General features: G+C 39.5%; 1 protein-coding gene across 1 annotated transcript; it reads left to right on the top strand.

The window, feature by feature from the left end:
- The first annotated feature begins 496 nt into the window (after positions 1-496).
- Positions 497-1,419, top strand: LOC147901660 (uncharacterized protein At5g65660-like). The gene is made up of 2 exons (XM_087374307.1): positions 497-982; positions 1,099-1,419. Exons 1-2 carry the CDS (start codon positions 722-724, stop codon positions 1,249-1,251), a joined length of 414 nt encoding a protein of 137 aa, XP_087230433.1. The 5' UTR covers positions 497-721; the 3' UTR covers positions 1,252-1,419.
- Positions 1,420-13,835: the final 12,416 nt, after the last annotated feature.

Raw genomic sequence — 13,835 nt, 5'->3', positions numbered from 1 at the left:
AAGGTGATGACACATAATGATTAAAAGGAGAAGGCAAATCCACATTGATGACATATAAAAGGGCTAATTCTCATGACTTAATGATGATGACTATATGAAAAGGATGACAAAGGTACTAAAATTGCATTAGGCTAATGACAGAAAGGGAGAATGGTGCTTTCTCATTCAAGCATGCCTTTATTACTAGTTGCTATGTGTGTGATGTTCATGGACATACTTTGTAAAAAAGGAGACACATGATTACTATAATTCTCATTCCCTCATTAGAGTTTAGAAATGAAACTTTAGAGAGAGTGCCTATGAATGGTGGAAGGTGGGTCTCGAAGTTGACCCCTCTATGCATATCTTCATTTGTTGCAAGCTGCACCACATGAATATCTCAATATACTATCTTTCACAATTTGAGATGTATATTTTTTATAGTCTCTTCAATAAGGATGCCTTTTATTGCTTACTTTTTGTCTCAACAACGGAGGGCATTGCTTTACTCACTGAAAGCCATGCTCTTGTCGCCGAATCCCCAACCTTTCTATTCGATCATGTGACCTTCTCTGTACATTTGGCCAAAATGCAGATCTTTGCTGGAGGCGAGGGAGAAGAGCGTATTCGAGAGACCGTTGAGTTGTCTTCCACACGGAGTGCAAGGGCATATTAAAGTGTGAGACGAGTAGTGTGCATTTTGCGCTTTAAAAATTTGTAGCAGAGAGCAAGAGGAGGAGACATGGAGTTTTTCTTGGAAAGGCACCAAAATGCAACCTCCAACGCCAGCATACCTGGTTTCTCCTTCCTCCTTGGCACAGCTCTTGTTTTGCTCATCATCTTAGCAATCACTTTGCTGTTCTCTTGTTACTACCATTGGTGCAAGCTTAGCAGAGTTGCAAACGCGCTTTCGTTCCGTTTTGGAGTGCCTCCGCCCAATTCAACTGTACAGCTCGCCACAGCGACAGATCCTCTGCCGAAGCCTCCCACCACCGTGAGAAAGGTACGCGAAGTTCTTCGTCTCAGCTCTGCAGTCTTTTTGGTGTAACTTTTTCGCGCCTGTCCTGTCTTTTGGGACCGCGAGGGCCAGAATCGCGTGATGTTTTTGGGTCGCTGCAGGTTTTCAGTCTACCTGTGGTGATGCCCGGAGATGAGACACCGAAATTCATAGCGTGGCCATGCCCGCACATCGATCGAGTGTCATCTCGAAACGCAAGGCGCGAACTGAGTACCCTGGAATTGCAACCAAGCGGGGCATTAGTTCTCTTATAGCATCTTTGTCTCATCTTTTATAAGCATTAGTTCATAAAAGGTGCATGAAGTTCACCTACAGCCTTGTATGAAATCTTTTCTCGTCGCCTTGAGCGTTTTCTTTCCCTTATGACACTCGTTATAGTTTTCCTCTCTAGACACCCCCCTTTTTGACTACACAATTTATAAAAGATCCCCCGCCCCCCACGCCCCCCCCCCCCCCCCCCTCTCTCTCTCTCTCTCTCTCCATATATATATACCCTGGGCCCTTGCTATATGTCATTACAAAATGTCAAAGCTAGACTAAGTATGCTTTGTGTAGACTCTACAATCCAATATCTATCTATCTATCTATTTGTCCATTTCTCTATCTGTCTATATTACAACAAGAAAAAAAGCATTTGCCATGCAACTTTCTATGAGAGCTATTATATTTCCTCGTGATAACTCTCACTCACTCACTCTCTCTCTCTCTCTCTCTCTCTCTCTCTCTCTCTCTCTCTCTCTCTCTCATACTACACATATTTGCATAGCATCATTGGAGGTATTAAACCCATATCCTTAAGGGGAGAAAACATGTGGTAAAGGCGAAAATAGTGGAAATATAAGCCCTAGTCACCCATGTACATTATGGCAAGAATGTAGTAAAAAAAAGGAGTTGAGTTATATAAGTAATAGGGGATGTGACAAATTAACCAAGAAAAAAGATGTTGAAATCTCATAAAGCTAATAGTGTTTTATGTCTAATCCATGCAAAGTTGGCACAACAAGGGGCTTTACAATGCTCAATCAAGGAATAGTAGTAAGTTGCATTCAAAAATGCAAAGTTAGTGGTACATGATCCAAGTTGCACCACGAAGTAAGCAAATTTTTGAAGATAGAGATGTGGATATGGAGATGCCACTACCAACGTTGGATCCAATTGATTCAGATGGATCTAGCGAAGAAGATGAAGATCACAATATGAGCCAAGAGGAAGATGTGCATAATGACATCGTATAGGAGGAAGATGGAGATCACGATATTGAGGAAGAAGATGACGATCATCAAGAATCACCACACTTTATTGAAGAAGATGCTCAAGTACTCTTGGGTGAGCATATGATGCTAGAGTATGATGACGATATAGGAGATCAACTCGGTATAGAGTTAGAGATAGACTTGTTTGGCGCGTTAGACTTGGCTCCCATTGATGTAAATTCTCTTCATTAATTTTTTATCTCAAACTTGGACATGAATATATGAGCTTCAAAGGCTTGATGTACATGCTCTTGTACTTTTTTTCTCTCAAAGGATCAAACATGTATGAAAAGGAAAAAAAAATTGTCATTGGGAAAAACTATCTTTTAAGGTCAGTGTGAGAAAAAACACTCTTTGTGAGATGTCACTATAGGAAACTGTCTCAGTGTCGCTATATAGCGACCATTCACAAGTCTGTGTCGCTATATAGCGACCATTTATAAGTCTAATAAGTGTCGCTATATAGCGATGCTCTTTAAATGTCGCTATGTAGAGACAATTAACGAATCCCGCTTTCATTACCGATGATTAGCGCCCCACATGTGCTAATCGTCGATCCTTAAGCATCGGAATAGGACCCGTGTGTAGTAGTGCTTCACACTAGTGCAGTAGCTAGCATCTCTTACATTAACATCTACTCTCGTTTCTTCTTTACACTACATTTTATATAATTAAATAAATAATTATATATTTAGATGCCAATGTTAGTTATTAACAAGTTTTGAATGTATAAATAGGAAAGATGTTCGACGCTTTTGTAATAACATAATTGAAGCTCATAGACAAATACATTTAACCCACTACTACTTGTGCTACTCATATGCTCATCAAAATCAACATCATCAATGGTAGGCTCGTCCTCATGGGTAATGGCCTCAATATTTGTATCTTCTATCTCATGATCATCCTCCTCTCTCGTATCACGGTCATCATCACCTCCATGGCCATGATCATTCTCCATACGCTCCATATTAGTAAATCTACTATACATCACTTTGGAACGTGGTGTAATAGGTATGACATGCCACCACCTATTATTATCCACCATTGGTTGATAGACAACCTAATTCAAACACAAATACAATCATGTTATTTTCCTTGCATCGAAGGTATCAAATATTTAAAAGTGAGTATTTTTATGTGTGTACAATACCTGTTCACATTGTTGCGGTAGTACTAATGTGTCCTTACTTTGCCAAAACTTTGTGGAGTCAATAGTTACAAAGCCACTTGCATGGCATTTGATTGTTGCATTAGGGCCTCTTTCCACCATGTCCTTAAACCACTTTACATCCAAAACATACACAAAGAAGCATCAAAAATCAAGCTTAATAATATCTTGGATTATGCCACAATAATCATCCATGGCTCCATTGGCTCCCTCAAAGCTAGCAATGATGCCACAATCTTGTGTGTTTCTTTTATCATCAATAGGTTGTGTTCGAAAGTGCTTGCCCTCACACCATATAGCATTGACCATAGTACACTACACTAAGACAAAATCAATTAAATAAGCAATCTAAATTATTGAAAGCTCCTAACTTATGCATAACATTCTATATACCAACCTTGCTCATGCATCCCCTAGCATACTCCTATTCTTCCATTGTGATATGCATCCCCTCGTCTCTCTCTACTCTCTCCATTCTGTCAAGTAGCTAATCCACATGAATATCCTTTGGAAGTGCTCTTAGATACTGAGGGTATGGCACACGAGATCCGTGGTGTGTACGAAAGGGGGCCCTTCTTCTTGTCTTCTTGCCTTTGTATCCTCGTATCTTGTCACCCATCTTTTCATCACATCACTATTAAGCATGCAATAGAGGTTGATATTATTAGGCAACTCCGTGTCTATTACTTTGTTGCGTCCTTTCCCTTGAGGCACAATAGAGGTCATCCTTAGGTCTTCATCATCTCTCCATAGTCGTGGGAGAGAGCTCTCCACATCAACAAGAAACTCAAAAATATATACAAGTGATTCTTGTACCAACCAACCCTCGACCATGCTACCTTTGGGTCTTGCATTTTGTCTCACGAAACCCTTCAAGGTCTTCATGAAGCACTCGAGGAAGAACATCCATCGTGCATGTACAGTACCGCATATAGTGATCTCATCCACCAAATGCACTATGAGATGTAGTTGGCTTATGAGAATAGAACGTGGAAATGTCTCTTCCACTAAACAAACCAGCTCCACTGATATAACTCGAGCATTCTCAAGCATGGTGGGATCTATTTCCTTTGAGCTCACATACCTAGAAAGGAAAAAGTATGCAATATTAGCAATATGAACACCTTGCATCCTGTAGAGTACCTCACAAGCTCGCCCATCTTGTAAATACAATATTCACATTTTGTATCCTGTAAAGTACCTCACAAGCTCGCCCATCTTGTAAATACAATCCTTCATGTCCTTCAATGCACTACGAGAAATGCTAGTAGGTAGTATGAACTGAACACATGAGGAATGGTTGATTAGTTGCTTCTAATTCACTCACAAATTTGAAAGGAAAAATATGTTATGCACATAAAATAGTTACTTGGAGAATCCTGTGCCAGTCATGCGATTTCAAGCCATATAATTGCTCTACACCTCTTTTCTTGCTCTTTGTGAAGGCCCCCTTCAAACACCTCATGCATCTAGCGGGAGTACAAATGGTAGTGATAGCGTGCTTCACCGCCACCATCTCCAGCTTTGATAACCTCCATAGTGCACGAGGTAAAAAAACATGCCCATTTGGTCTCTCTTGTGGCCAAGCTTCATGCATCCTCCTTGTGGTGCGTAGATCCTCCCTTATGCCTGTGAAATCTCATGTCCCATTCAAATGTTCCCAAATGGTAGACGCCACATTCTTGAAGATATGCATGGGATCAAGCAAGTGATTGATCTTGAGGTGGTACTCGGGGGGGTCACTATGTATAAACCCTCTATATCACGTGCGTTCAAGGCCTATATTTAAAATCCCTTATCTGTAAAAAATTTCACTAATAAAATGTACCCCTTTTCTATACAAATCTGTAAATTTTTTCCAAAACTATTTTAAATAGTCCCTTATGTATATTTATTTCTGTAAATTTTAGAAATAAAAAAAATCCTTCTGTTGAACTCACGTGATAGGGTTACATATGATGAGTGACCCCCCCGAGAGGTGGTACCAATATGGTAAACGATAAAAGATGGAGTATCTAAACAAAAGCTGGTGTTAGCGGGCAATCTTTATTTTCAGCCAATATAGCACACAATAGTTACAAACTCTTATCGGCTCATGCCAAGTGGTGGAGTCGTGGAACCATCCCAAATTCTTATCCATTCTTCCACAGTGAGTGATTGTGGGGGGACTTCATTCCAAGGAGCGACATATCTAGGATGATCAGGTGGGAGAAATCGATGGTGATTCTCATAGATGACCTTATTCAATGCATCTGCCCATGAGGCAACTAGCGAAGTACCACAAGCAAGACATGCATGGTAACCCAATGTAGTGAGACCTGAACAATAGACGCAATTAAGAGTTGAAGGTGGGTTTAGGGTGCCACATTGGTTGCCTACTCATAATTAAAAGTGCAATGCTTACCTAAACACTTGCCATAGCGTGGGAAGTCATACATCATCCACATCAAGACTACTTTGCAGTTGAAGTCTCGTGATGAGGGAGGCCTACTCACATCATGCACCTCGATACCTCTCCAAAGTATCTCTAGCTCGTCAATCAAAGGCTCCAAATAAACATCAAGATTTTTGACTTTATGTTTGCAGGAGTTCTCCACTTGCCATCAATTGATCGATGGGAGAAATGCCATGATATGAGCTCTACAATAGATTTGCACTTGAACATATGTTGGATGCGAGGGATTATGGGAAACTGTTGCAGAACCTTACAAGGCACATCCAAAGTTTTGAGACCTACTCTATATCTTGCCTCTCCACAAGTAGGACACTCTCTTGCATCCTTATGTGGTCCACGAAACATAACGCAATTGTTGACGCATGCATGGATGTGCTTGTAATCTAATCCTCCAACAGAGGTCACATGTTGCCTTGCCATATCTCTTAAGGTCAGTAATTTATTCTCCCTTGGAATAATTTTACACAATAGCCTGCATGGGAAGGCCATAAATGAGGAAAAGCATTCGAGTAATTGACCCACTAGCATAATTCACCATGTTTGCAAAATAGACTTTAAAGCTTACTTGAGTAATGGATTCAAACTTGCATTGCTCCATCCATAGATGGTCTGCAAGTTTAGTAACTCAAGGGAGCCACATAGAATAGAGAATGTGCATCCCTCAAACAGTGGAGTCGATGCTGCAATAAAAAGATCATCCTGTTCCATGCTATCATCCCTCCCTTTGGATTGATGGACATATAAATCCCACACCATATCATTAAACACCTCCTCCTCCATAGCCTCATGAGGTAATGGCGGAGGGCTACTATCACCATCACTCCATGCATCCATAACGGTCCCTCTTGAAGATCCCACCTCATATCGCCGACGCTTCGCCTCCTCATGACAAGCGTAGGGTAACATATGCGGGTGTGGCACTACATTATGTATCAAATCAAAATGGGATCATAACTCAAACACATGAACACCCATAAGTATCTCAATCAACCTTAACTCTTCAACACTTACAATATTTACAGTCACATCCCATTCTCCATAATTTGAGACATGATTGAGTGTAATTCTACATGCACGATACATGTTTCCTTGACATCGATCACACATACATTTGATTTTTTGCTCCAACCATATTTCGTGATGGTGGATACAGAGCGATTCATCCTCACTGGAGCTCTTGCATGATTTGTAAGTGTTAAAAACTCTGTGGTGATCTCCAGGCTTACACAATCATCCCCAAGCACACAAGAGAAGAGGGTGAACAAGGAAGAGAAGAAGAGAAGCAGATGGTGAACAAGGAAGAGAAGAAAGAGAAGCAGCTTTGAAGAAGGATAAGAAGCTTCCATACCTCTATCCAAGGTAAGTATCTTGACGGTTGATCTTCTTTGGAATTTGCTCTCTTTGGATTCGTCCTTTGTCGTATGCAGGGAACGAATGTTTTTGGTACTAGTGTTGTTTTTTTGTGTCGGGCGCATGTCCTTTTCAAGTTCTAAAAAAAGTGAGTCTATCGGAGCGCGTCTATAGATGCGTCTAAGAGTGCGTCTATAGACATGTCTGTCTTTGGAAATAGACAGCCGTGCCTATAGACGCATTGTTAGATGCGGATATAGACGCGCTTTGACAGTCTTAGATGTTCTTCATTTTCCTTCCCTTCCCCTTTCCCTTCCACTTCCAAGAAAAGGATTGCATATTGAATGACGGAAATAAGTGATTGCATGAATGAAGAAAGGTATTGCATGAATGATGAAAAGGGATTGCATGATTGAAGAAAGGGATTGCATGAATGATGGAAAGGAAAAGCATGATTGAAGAAAGGGATTGCACTCTCTATTTTTCTCTCTTTTTCCTTCTCTCTTTTATCCTCTCTTTCCTTCTCTTTTTGTCTCTCTTTTTCTCTCTTATCTCCTCTCTTTCCTTCTCTTTTCTCATCTCTTTCCTTCTCTCTTTTTCTCTCTTTCCCTCCTCTCTTTTCTCCTTTCTTTTCTCCTCTCTTTTTCTCTCTTTTTCCTTCTCTCTTTTATTCTCTCTTTCCTTCTCTTTTCATGGTAATTTTCCTCTCTTATCTCCTCTCTTTTTCTCTCTTTTTCTCCTCTCTTTTCCTCTCCTTTCTCCTCTCTTTCCTTCTCTCTTTTTCTCTCTTTTATGCTCAACTTTTCTCTCTTTTTCCTTCTCTCTTTTATCCTCTCTTTCCTTCTCTTTTCGTGGTAATTTTCCTCTTTTATCTCCTCTCTTTTTCTCTCTTTTTTTCTCCTCTCTTTTCCTCTCCTTTCTCCTCTCTTTCCTTCTCTCTTTTTCTCTCTTTTATCCTCACCTTTTCTTTCTTTTTTCTTCTCTCTTTTATCCTTTCTTTCCTTCTCTTTTTGTGGTAATTTTCCTCTCTTATCTCCTCTCTTTTTCTCTCTTTTTTTCTCCTCTCTTTTCCTCTATTTTCCTCTCTTTTATCCTCTCTTTCCTTCTCTCTTTTTCTCTCTTTTATCCCCACTTTTTCTCTCTTTTTCTCCTCTCTTTTCCTCTCCTTTCTCCTCTCTTTTATCCCTACTTTTTCTCTCTTTTCTCCTCTCTTTTCCTCTCTTTTTTTCTCCTCTCTTTTCCTCTATTTTCCTCTCTTTTCTCCTCTCTTTCCTTCTCTCTTTTTCTCTCTTTTTTCTTCTTTTTTTTTAGATCATCAGTAATCTTCTTTTTTTCTTTTCTTTAGTTCATCATGTGGCCAGGAAGCTCTTTAGCCTCACGTGATCTTCAAGAGACCATCTTTCGGGAGTTATATAACCTTTTGGGACACCCTCCCAGTCCTGGGGAGTTATACGGCTACATGACAGGTACTCTAAACACCCCCGAGGAGTCAGCACTATAGAGTCCAAGCCACCCCAACCCCACACTAGTTGTGATTACTCCAGTGGAGTCGAGATAGCCCAGTCGGCTACAGAGTCGAGCCCCTTCCCCCATGCCGTCAGGAGGCCCTTTTGCCTCGCAGAGCCATCGGCGTACTCCCATGCAGTCGAGACTCAATTTTCTAGCTATGAGTGGTTAGCGTAGTCACGTGCAATCGAGAGTCACTTCTCTAGCTATGAATGGCCAGCATACTAGCTCAACACGACACGGTAGTAGGCATAGTAGCAAGGAGAGCGATGGGGGATGCATGACACAATGCTTTGGGAGGGGTAGTGGTGGGGATGAGGATGATTCAAATGATGCAGACGTGCCAGAGGGTGATGGTACAATCTAGTATGACATTACTCAGATAGGAGGCATCTTGATGGATGCATGGGGAAAGGACATCATGGCCTTCATGTGCTCTGTAATCGCTAACAACTATAGAGATTACTTTATTCACTACAAAGACCATCCAAAAAGGTTGGCTGATGAGACCCTCGTTGCTGTTCAATCTAGGTATCCCAATCCCCCCAATGTTCAGTTCACAGATAAATGGGCCAAGTCAAAGATTGTTACGATACTTAGCAATAAAAGATCTTTGCTTAAGAGGCAGGAACTAGCAGAGATTGCCAGACTCAAGGGAGGTCAACCACCAAGGGGCCCGCCCCACACTACTTATAAGTGTGAGTGGAAGAAAGCAATGAAGGCAATGAAGGTGGACCCCAGTCTGCAGCATGTGGAGGCACGAAGGATCCAAATGGAGCAATATAGAAGCATGCATTTTGGAGCAAGGGGTGTTGAATCATGGGAGGCCCAATTTGTAAGTATCGATCTCAAATTATATTGTTTATGTAGTTTATTAGGAGGTGTTTCTTTGTACTAACCCCTCTGCAAATTGTGTCATCTTGCAGCTTGATATCATGGGCAGGTACCCTACTCCTGTCAAGATAGCCTACCATGCCACCATCATAGAGGAGATACATGGAGGCACTTCTATGATGATGGGTTGATTACTGAGGAGCAGTATATCTAGGCTACTGGAGCGTATTTGAAAGTAATTAAATAATGTTAATATTATAAGTAAAGATTTGATTTTTCATACATTGATACATGTTGTCCCTCGTTTACAGGGCCCCTCAGAAGAAGATGAGGAAGGAGGCGCAGAAGGGGGCGAAGAAGGGAGCAAGGACACGGAGAACTTAGATTAGTCGTAGAAGTAGTGCTAGCTACTCTTTTTTGTACTTAAAGCCACTGGCTTGGCTTCGTGCCTCTCTTGTATATACAATCCTCTTATTTTTTGTACTTGAAGGCACAAGACATGGTTTGGCTTTGTGCTATATGTACATACAAGCACTTTTTGAGCTATGAATTAATTTAGACTCTTTCTATTTTTTTGGCTTTCAATTTTCCTGTGCAACGTTCTATCAATTAATGCCTTGTGAACTAAACGTTTTGGAGTTGTAATGTTTTATTCGGAATTGTAATCATCGGCTATAGACGTGCTTGCAAGAGTGCTAATTAAAATGCAATTGGCTGTAAGAATTGAATTGCACAATGTGGAAATGGGATTCTTGTAACTACATAGCATACACAACATACACAGCATTCTGTTCAAGCACACAAAATTTCACTTTTATTAAAAAAATATATTATGTAGAGCATCTATCGAGTGTCTATAAACATATCTATGTACACGTCTCTCTGTTCAAGAGGGCGTCTATTTGTGCATCTATAGACGTGTCTATAAACACGTCTATATACGTATCTCTCTATTCTAGCAAAGCATCTATTTGCGTGTCTATAGGCGCATCTATCTATTATATAGACACGCCTTTAAACACGGGTCTGTAGACTCGCCAATAGATGCGCAAATAGACATGCCCGTAAGTTTTTTTAAAGTTATGGAAATGCATCTGTGTGCGCGTTTGTAGGTGCTTTGTCTTGTTGTGTCATGGCTAGCACAATGAGCCTCATATATAGTTGTTTTGAGTCAAATACATTTATGTATTGTATTTCATAAGTATATGTACTCCATTCATTAAATTTTTATCTTGTTAATACCATGCACATAAATTTAACTATATTACAAATGAGCTGATCAAGACAAGCATAGCGAGTCTCACAACTAGCTTGAATCAAATATATGTAATATATTAGAATCTTGCTAATTCTATATGTTATCATAATAAGTTTTTATAATTACAAATTACATATCAATAGTCTACTACCAACCTTCAAAATAGAAAACTATTCTAGTAACTAGTAATTACCAATTTGCACTAAAAATATAATGACAATTACTTGCATCTATGTGTGGGTTGATCGAAGCTAGGAAAAATTGAGCTACACAACCAACAAAAGATATCTTTAACAGGGTTATAATAAAACTCACATTCTTTGATGTGAAGCTCTATTAATCCTTGTATCCTTTTTGTTTTTCCCTTTTTGGTGTTCTAGGGAATCATGTAAGCTCAAAGATTGCCGAAAAGGCATAAAGTACCATGGCGCCTATAGATTATGTATGTATATGTACCATAGACATACTGTGTGGTATTCTTACATCATCGCATGGTATCATATTGTATTACATGGTATCAAGATGGTAGCACACAGTAACCAGATAGTGCAGGTCATGCTCCATGTGGACAATTTGAAATGGTGGTGGCTTTTTTTCTAAAAGACCATTTTATATGTTTTAAATCACCAATTTAAATCGATCTATTTAAAATGCCCACAAATCCCTACCCATAATCTGATATAAAGACCTTGGAATTGAGATTTGGGAGGATACGTTGGCCTTTAAATTTGGGATGGCAAAGCAATGAGCTAAGTAAGATGAGGAAGCGGGTATGGTAGCCTTGAAAGAAAGGGTTCTTGGAGGTCAAATGCAAAATCTACAACAAGGATCTCGTCACATAAGGAATGATATTTTTGTGACATTTATTACAGAACAAAGATAACTTTTTAGAACGTATGAGACTATACATCTATGAAGTGCAAGGGCGATGTTGGTGCTCATACATGAGAAGCATGAAGAGAGGTGACCATGGAAATAGCACATCCTATCCAGGTTCAAGTTATTGCTAATACTCAAGAGGATCCTCTCTAGACAATCGCACCATACTTCAATGATGGGGCATTTAGGCATTACGTTGATATACAATTGAAGGGAAAAGCCAAGAAGAGAGAACAAGTAGAAGGAAAGATAGAGGATGCAATCAATGGCTTTGGAGATGTGGTGGAAATAATCAACTTCTTTTGTGACAATTTGCATAATTTAATCCATGCTCTTGCACCTTGGTAACATCTTGCTTGATTTTATTCCAAATAGTGCATGCTGAGTTGGAATCATTGATTGGGGAATGGCAACTAGACATTTTTGAGGACCATAGAAATGACTTCAAAAAATGAAACAGATGCAAAATGATAAAGATGATAAGCAAAGATCTCTTAGCAACTTTTTAGTTTCAACAAAAAACTAGAAGTCCAAGTATGAGTGCTCTCTCTCCTTGTTCAAGTCACACTAGAGAGAATGGAAGCTCTTTTGTAAATTTTATCTTGTTGTGACAGGCCCTTTGAAGCCATGAGGTGAAGGTAGGTAGAAAGTACATTAAAATAAAGCCTTTCTTAAATGATCAGCATTGGTTTATAGAGTGTCATGTGAAGGCAACATTACACTTTCTTCACGATGTTTCTACAAACATAGTAAAGTCAAGTGTAGGAAGAAGATACAATGAGAACATAAAGGCAATAAATGAGGTTGCAATTATGTGGGAAGGCCCAAGGCTACATGAATTCTTGAGTTCTAGCCTCAATGGACCTTCTTGATCAACCACAAAGTGAAGCCAAAGACTTGCCACTCAATTTATATGAGCTATTTATGGAAAGGAGAAAGAAAAACATGGGATCATGTCAAATATTATGTTCATCTTTCGAAAATATGAAATTTCCGTAAAGAAGAGGATAAGGTAATCATAAAGGTTGTTTTTTAAATGCAAGAGGATTTCAAATGAGCTTGAGGTCTCGTGTTTGTTATTGCTTGTCGGTCAAATCCAAAGGATGACACACTCATGGGTATAAATCAAATGATCATGAGTGTATGGCTACATGCATGATCAAAGTGGGAGAAGGAAAAAAAGGGTATTAGCAATTCGTTGATGCATTTAAAAATTTTCATTGGTGGACGTGCAAGGGTTTTCGTTGCAAACACATTGCATGATGCCCTCTAAGGCTTGGTTGTTGTGTTTCATTGCACTTGTAGCCAATTTGATGCAAGTTTTGTCAGCTAGCAATGGGATATCATTTCAAGCTTATAGAATGAGAAGCTAAAGGCCAAGCTTCTTCCAAGTATTGGGCATGCCTGCGATGGTTATAGTCAATGAAGAACTTTAATGCGGTTAAATTATGTAGATAAGAAAAGAAACAAATTTAGGATCAAATTGGATGGATGGCCGATTTTAGCAAAAAATTTAGAGAATGAAGTTTCTAGGCTACACCATCAAGACTTTGTACATAATGGGAAAAAATTAGTCAATGTTATTGATAAAGCCTAAGTGTTAGTTGGCTATTATATTAAATGTTTGGATTATCTTAAATCATCTCATTATTGTGTATGATATTGCTTTCTGCATCGATAAGTATATGCTAAGGGAGGGAGGCAATAGGTGATATTACTGCCAAAATTGGGCTCAAGCTCAAAGGGTATGCAATAGGGACAAGTGCAATGACGTTTGAGAGAAATGGGAAATAATGGAATGCATAGAAAACAAAGGAGTTTTCATGTTGGGAACACAAGCTTATTTTGCAATTTTTGAAGAGTACATCGACATCTTCTTGTCTCCACACTTGAGCCTTGTTGATCGAGTCTATCTTGAGGGAGATTTTCTTTCTTTCTTTCAAATTCGGAAATCCTAGATTGTTCATCATACCCACCATACATTGAATAGGAACTGCATAACTAAGGAGGCATTCTTAGATGTGCAACTCTCATGCCATTTTTTGCCCCTATTAATAAAGTAATTTATATAATTTTGTTTAAGCCTTAGGTGCCCTTTACATCTTATAGCTTTAGATGCACTTGAAATTTTC

This window comes from Dipteris shenzhenensis, chromosome 5, assembly GCF_047967505.1.
Source record: "Dipteris shenzhenensis isolate YYH24624 ecotype China chromosome 5, Dip_SZ_1.0, whole genome shotgun sequence".
NCBI classification, from domain to species: Eukaryota; Viridiplantae; Streptophyta; class Polypodiopsida; order Gleicheniales; family Dipteridaceae; genus Dipteris; species Dipteris shenzhenensis.
This window is presented reverse-complemented; position numbering and strand designations above follow the sequence as displayed.

Bases quoted from the DNA above. Each gene is read 5' to 3' on its own strand.
- LOC147901660 (XM_087374307.1), top strand. From the start codon at position 722: ATGGAGTTTTTCTTGGAAAGGCACCAAAATGCAACCTCCAACGCCAGC. The intron at 983-1,098 runs GTACGCGAAGTT...GGGTCGCTGCAG, and splicing joins CTCCCACCACCGTGAGAAAG to GTTTTCAGTCTACCTGTGGT.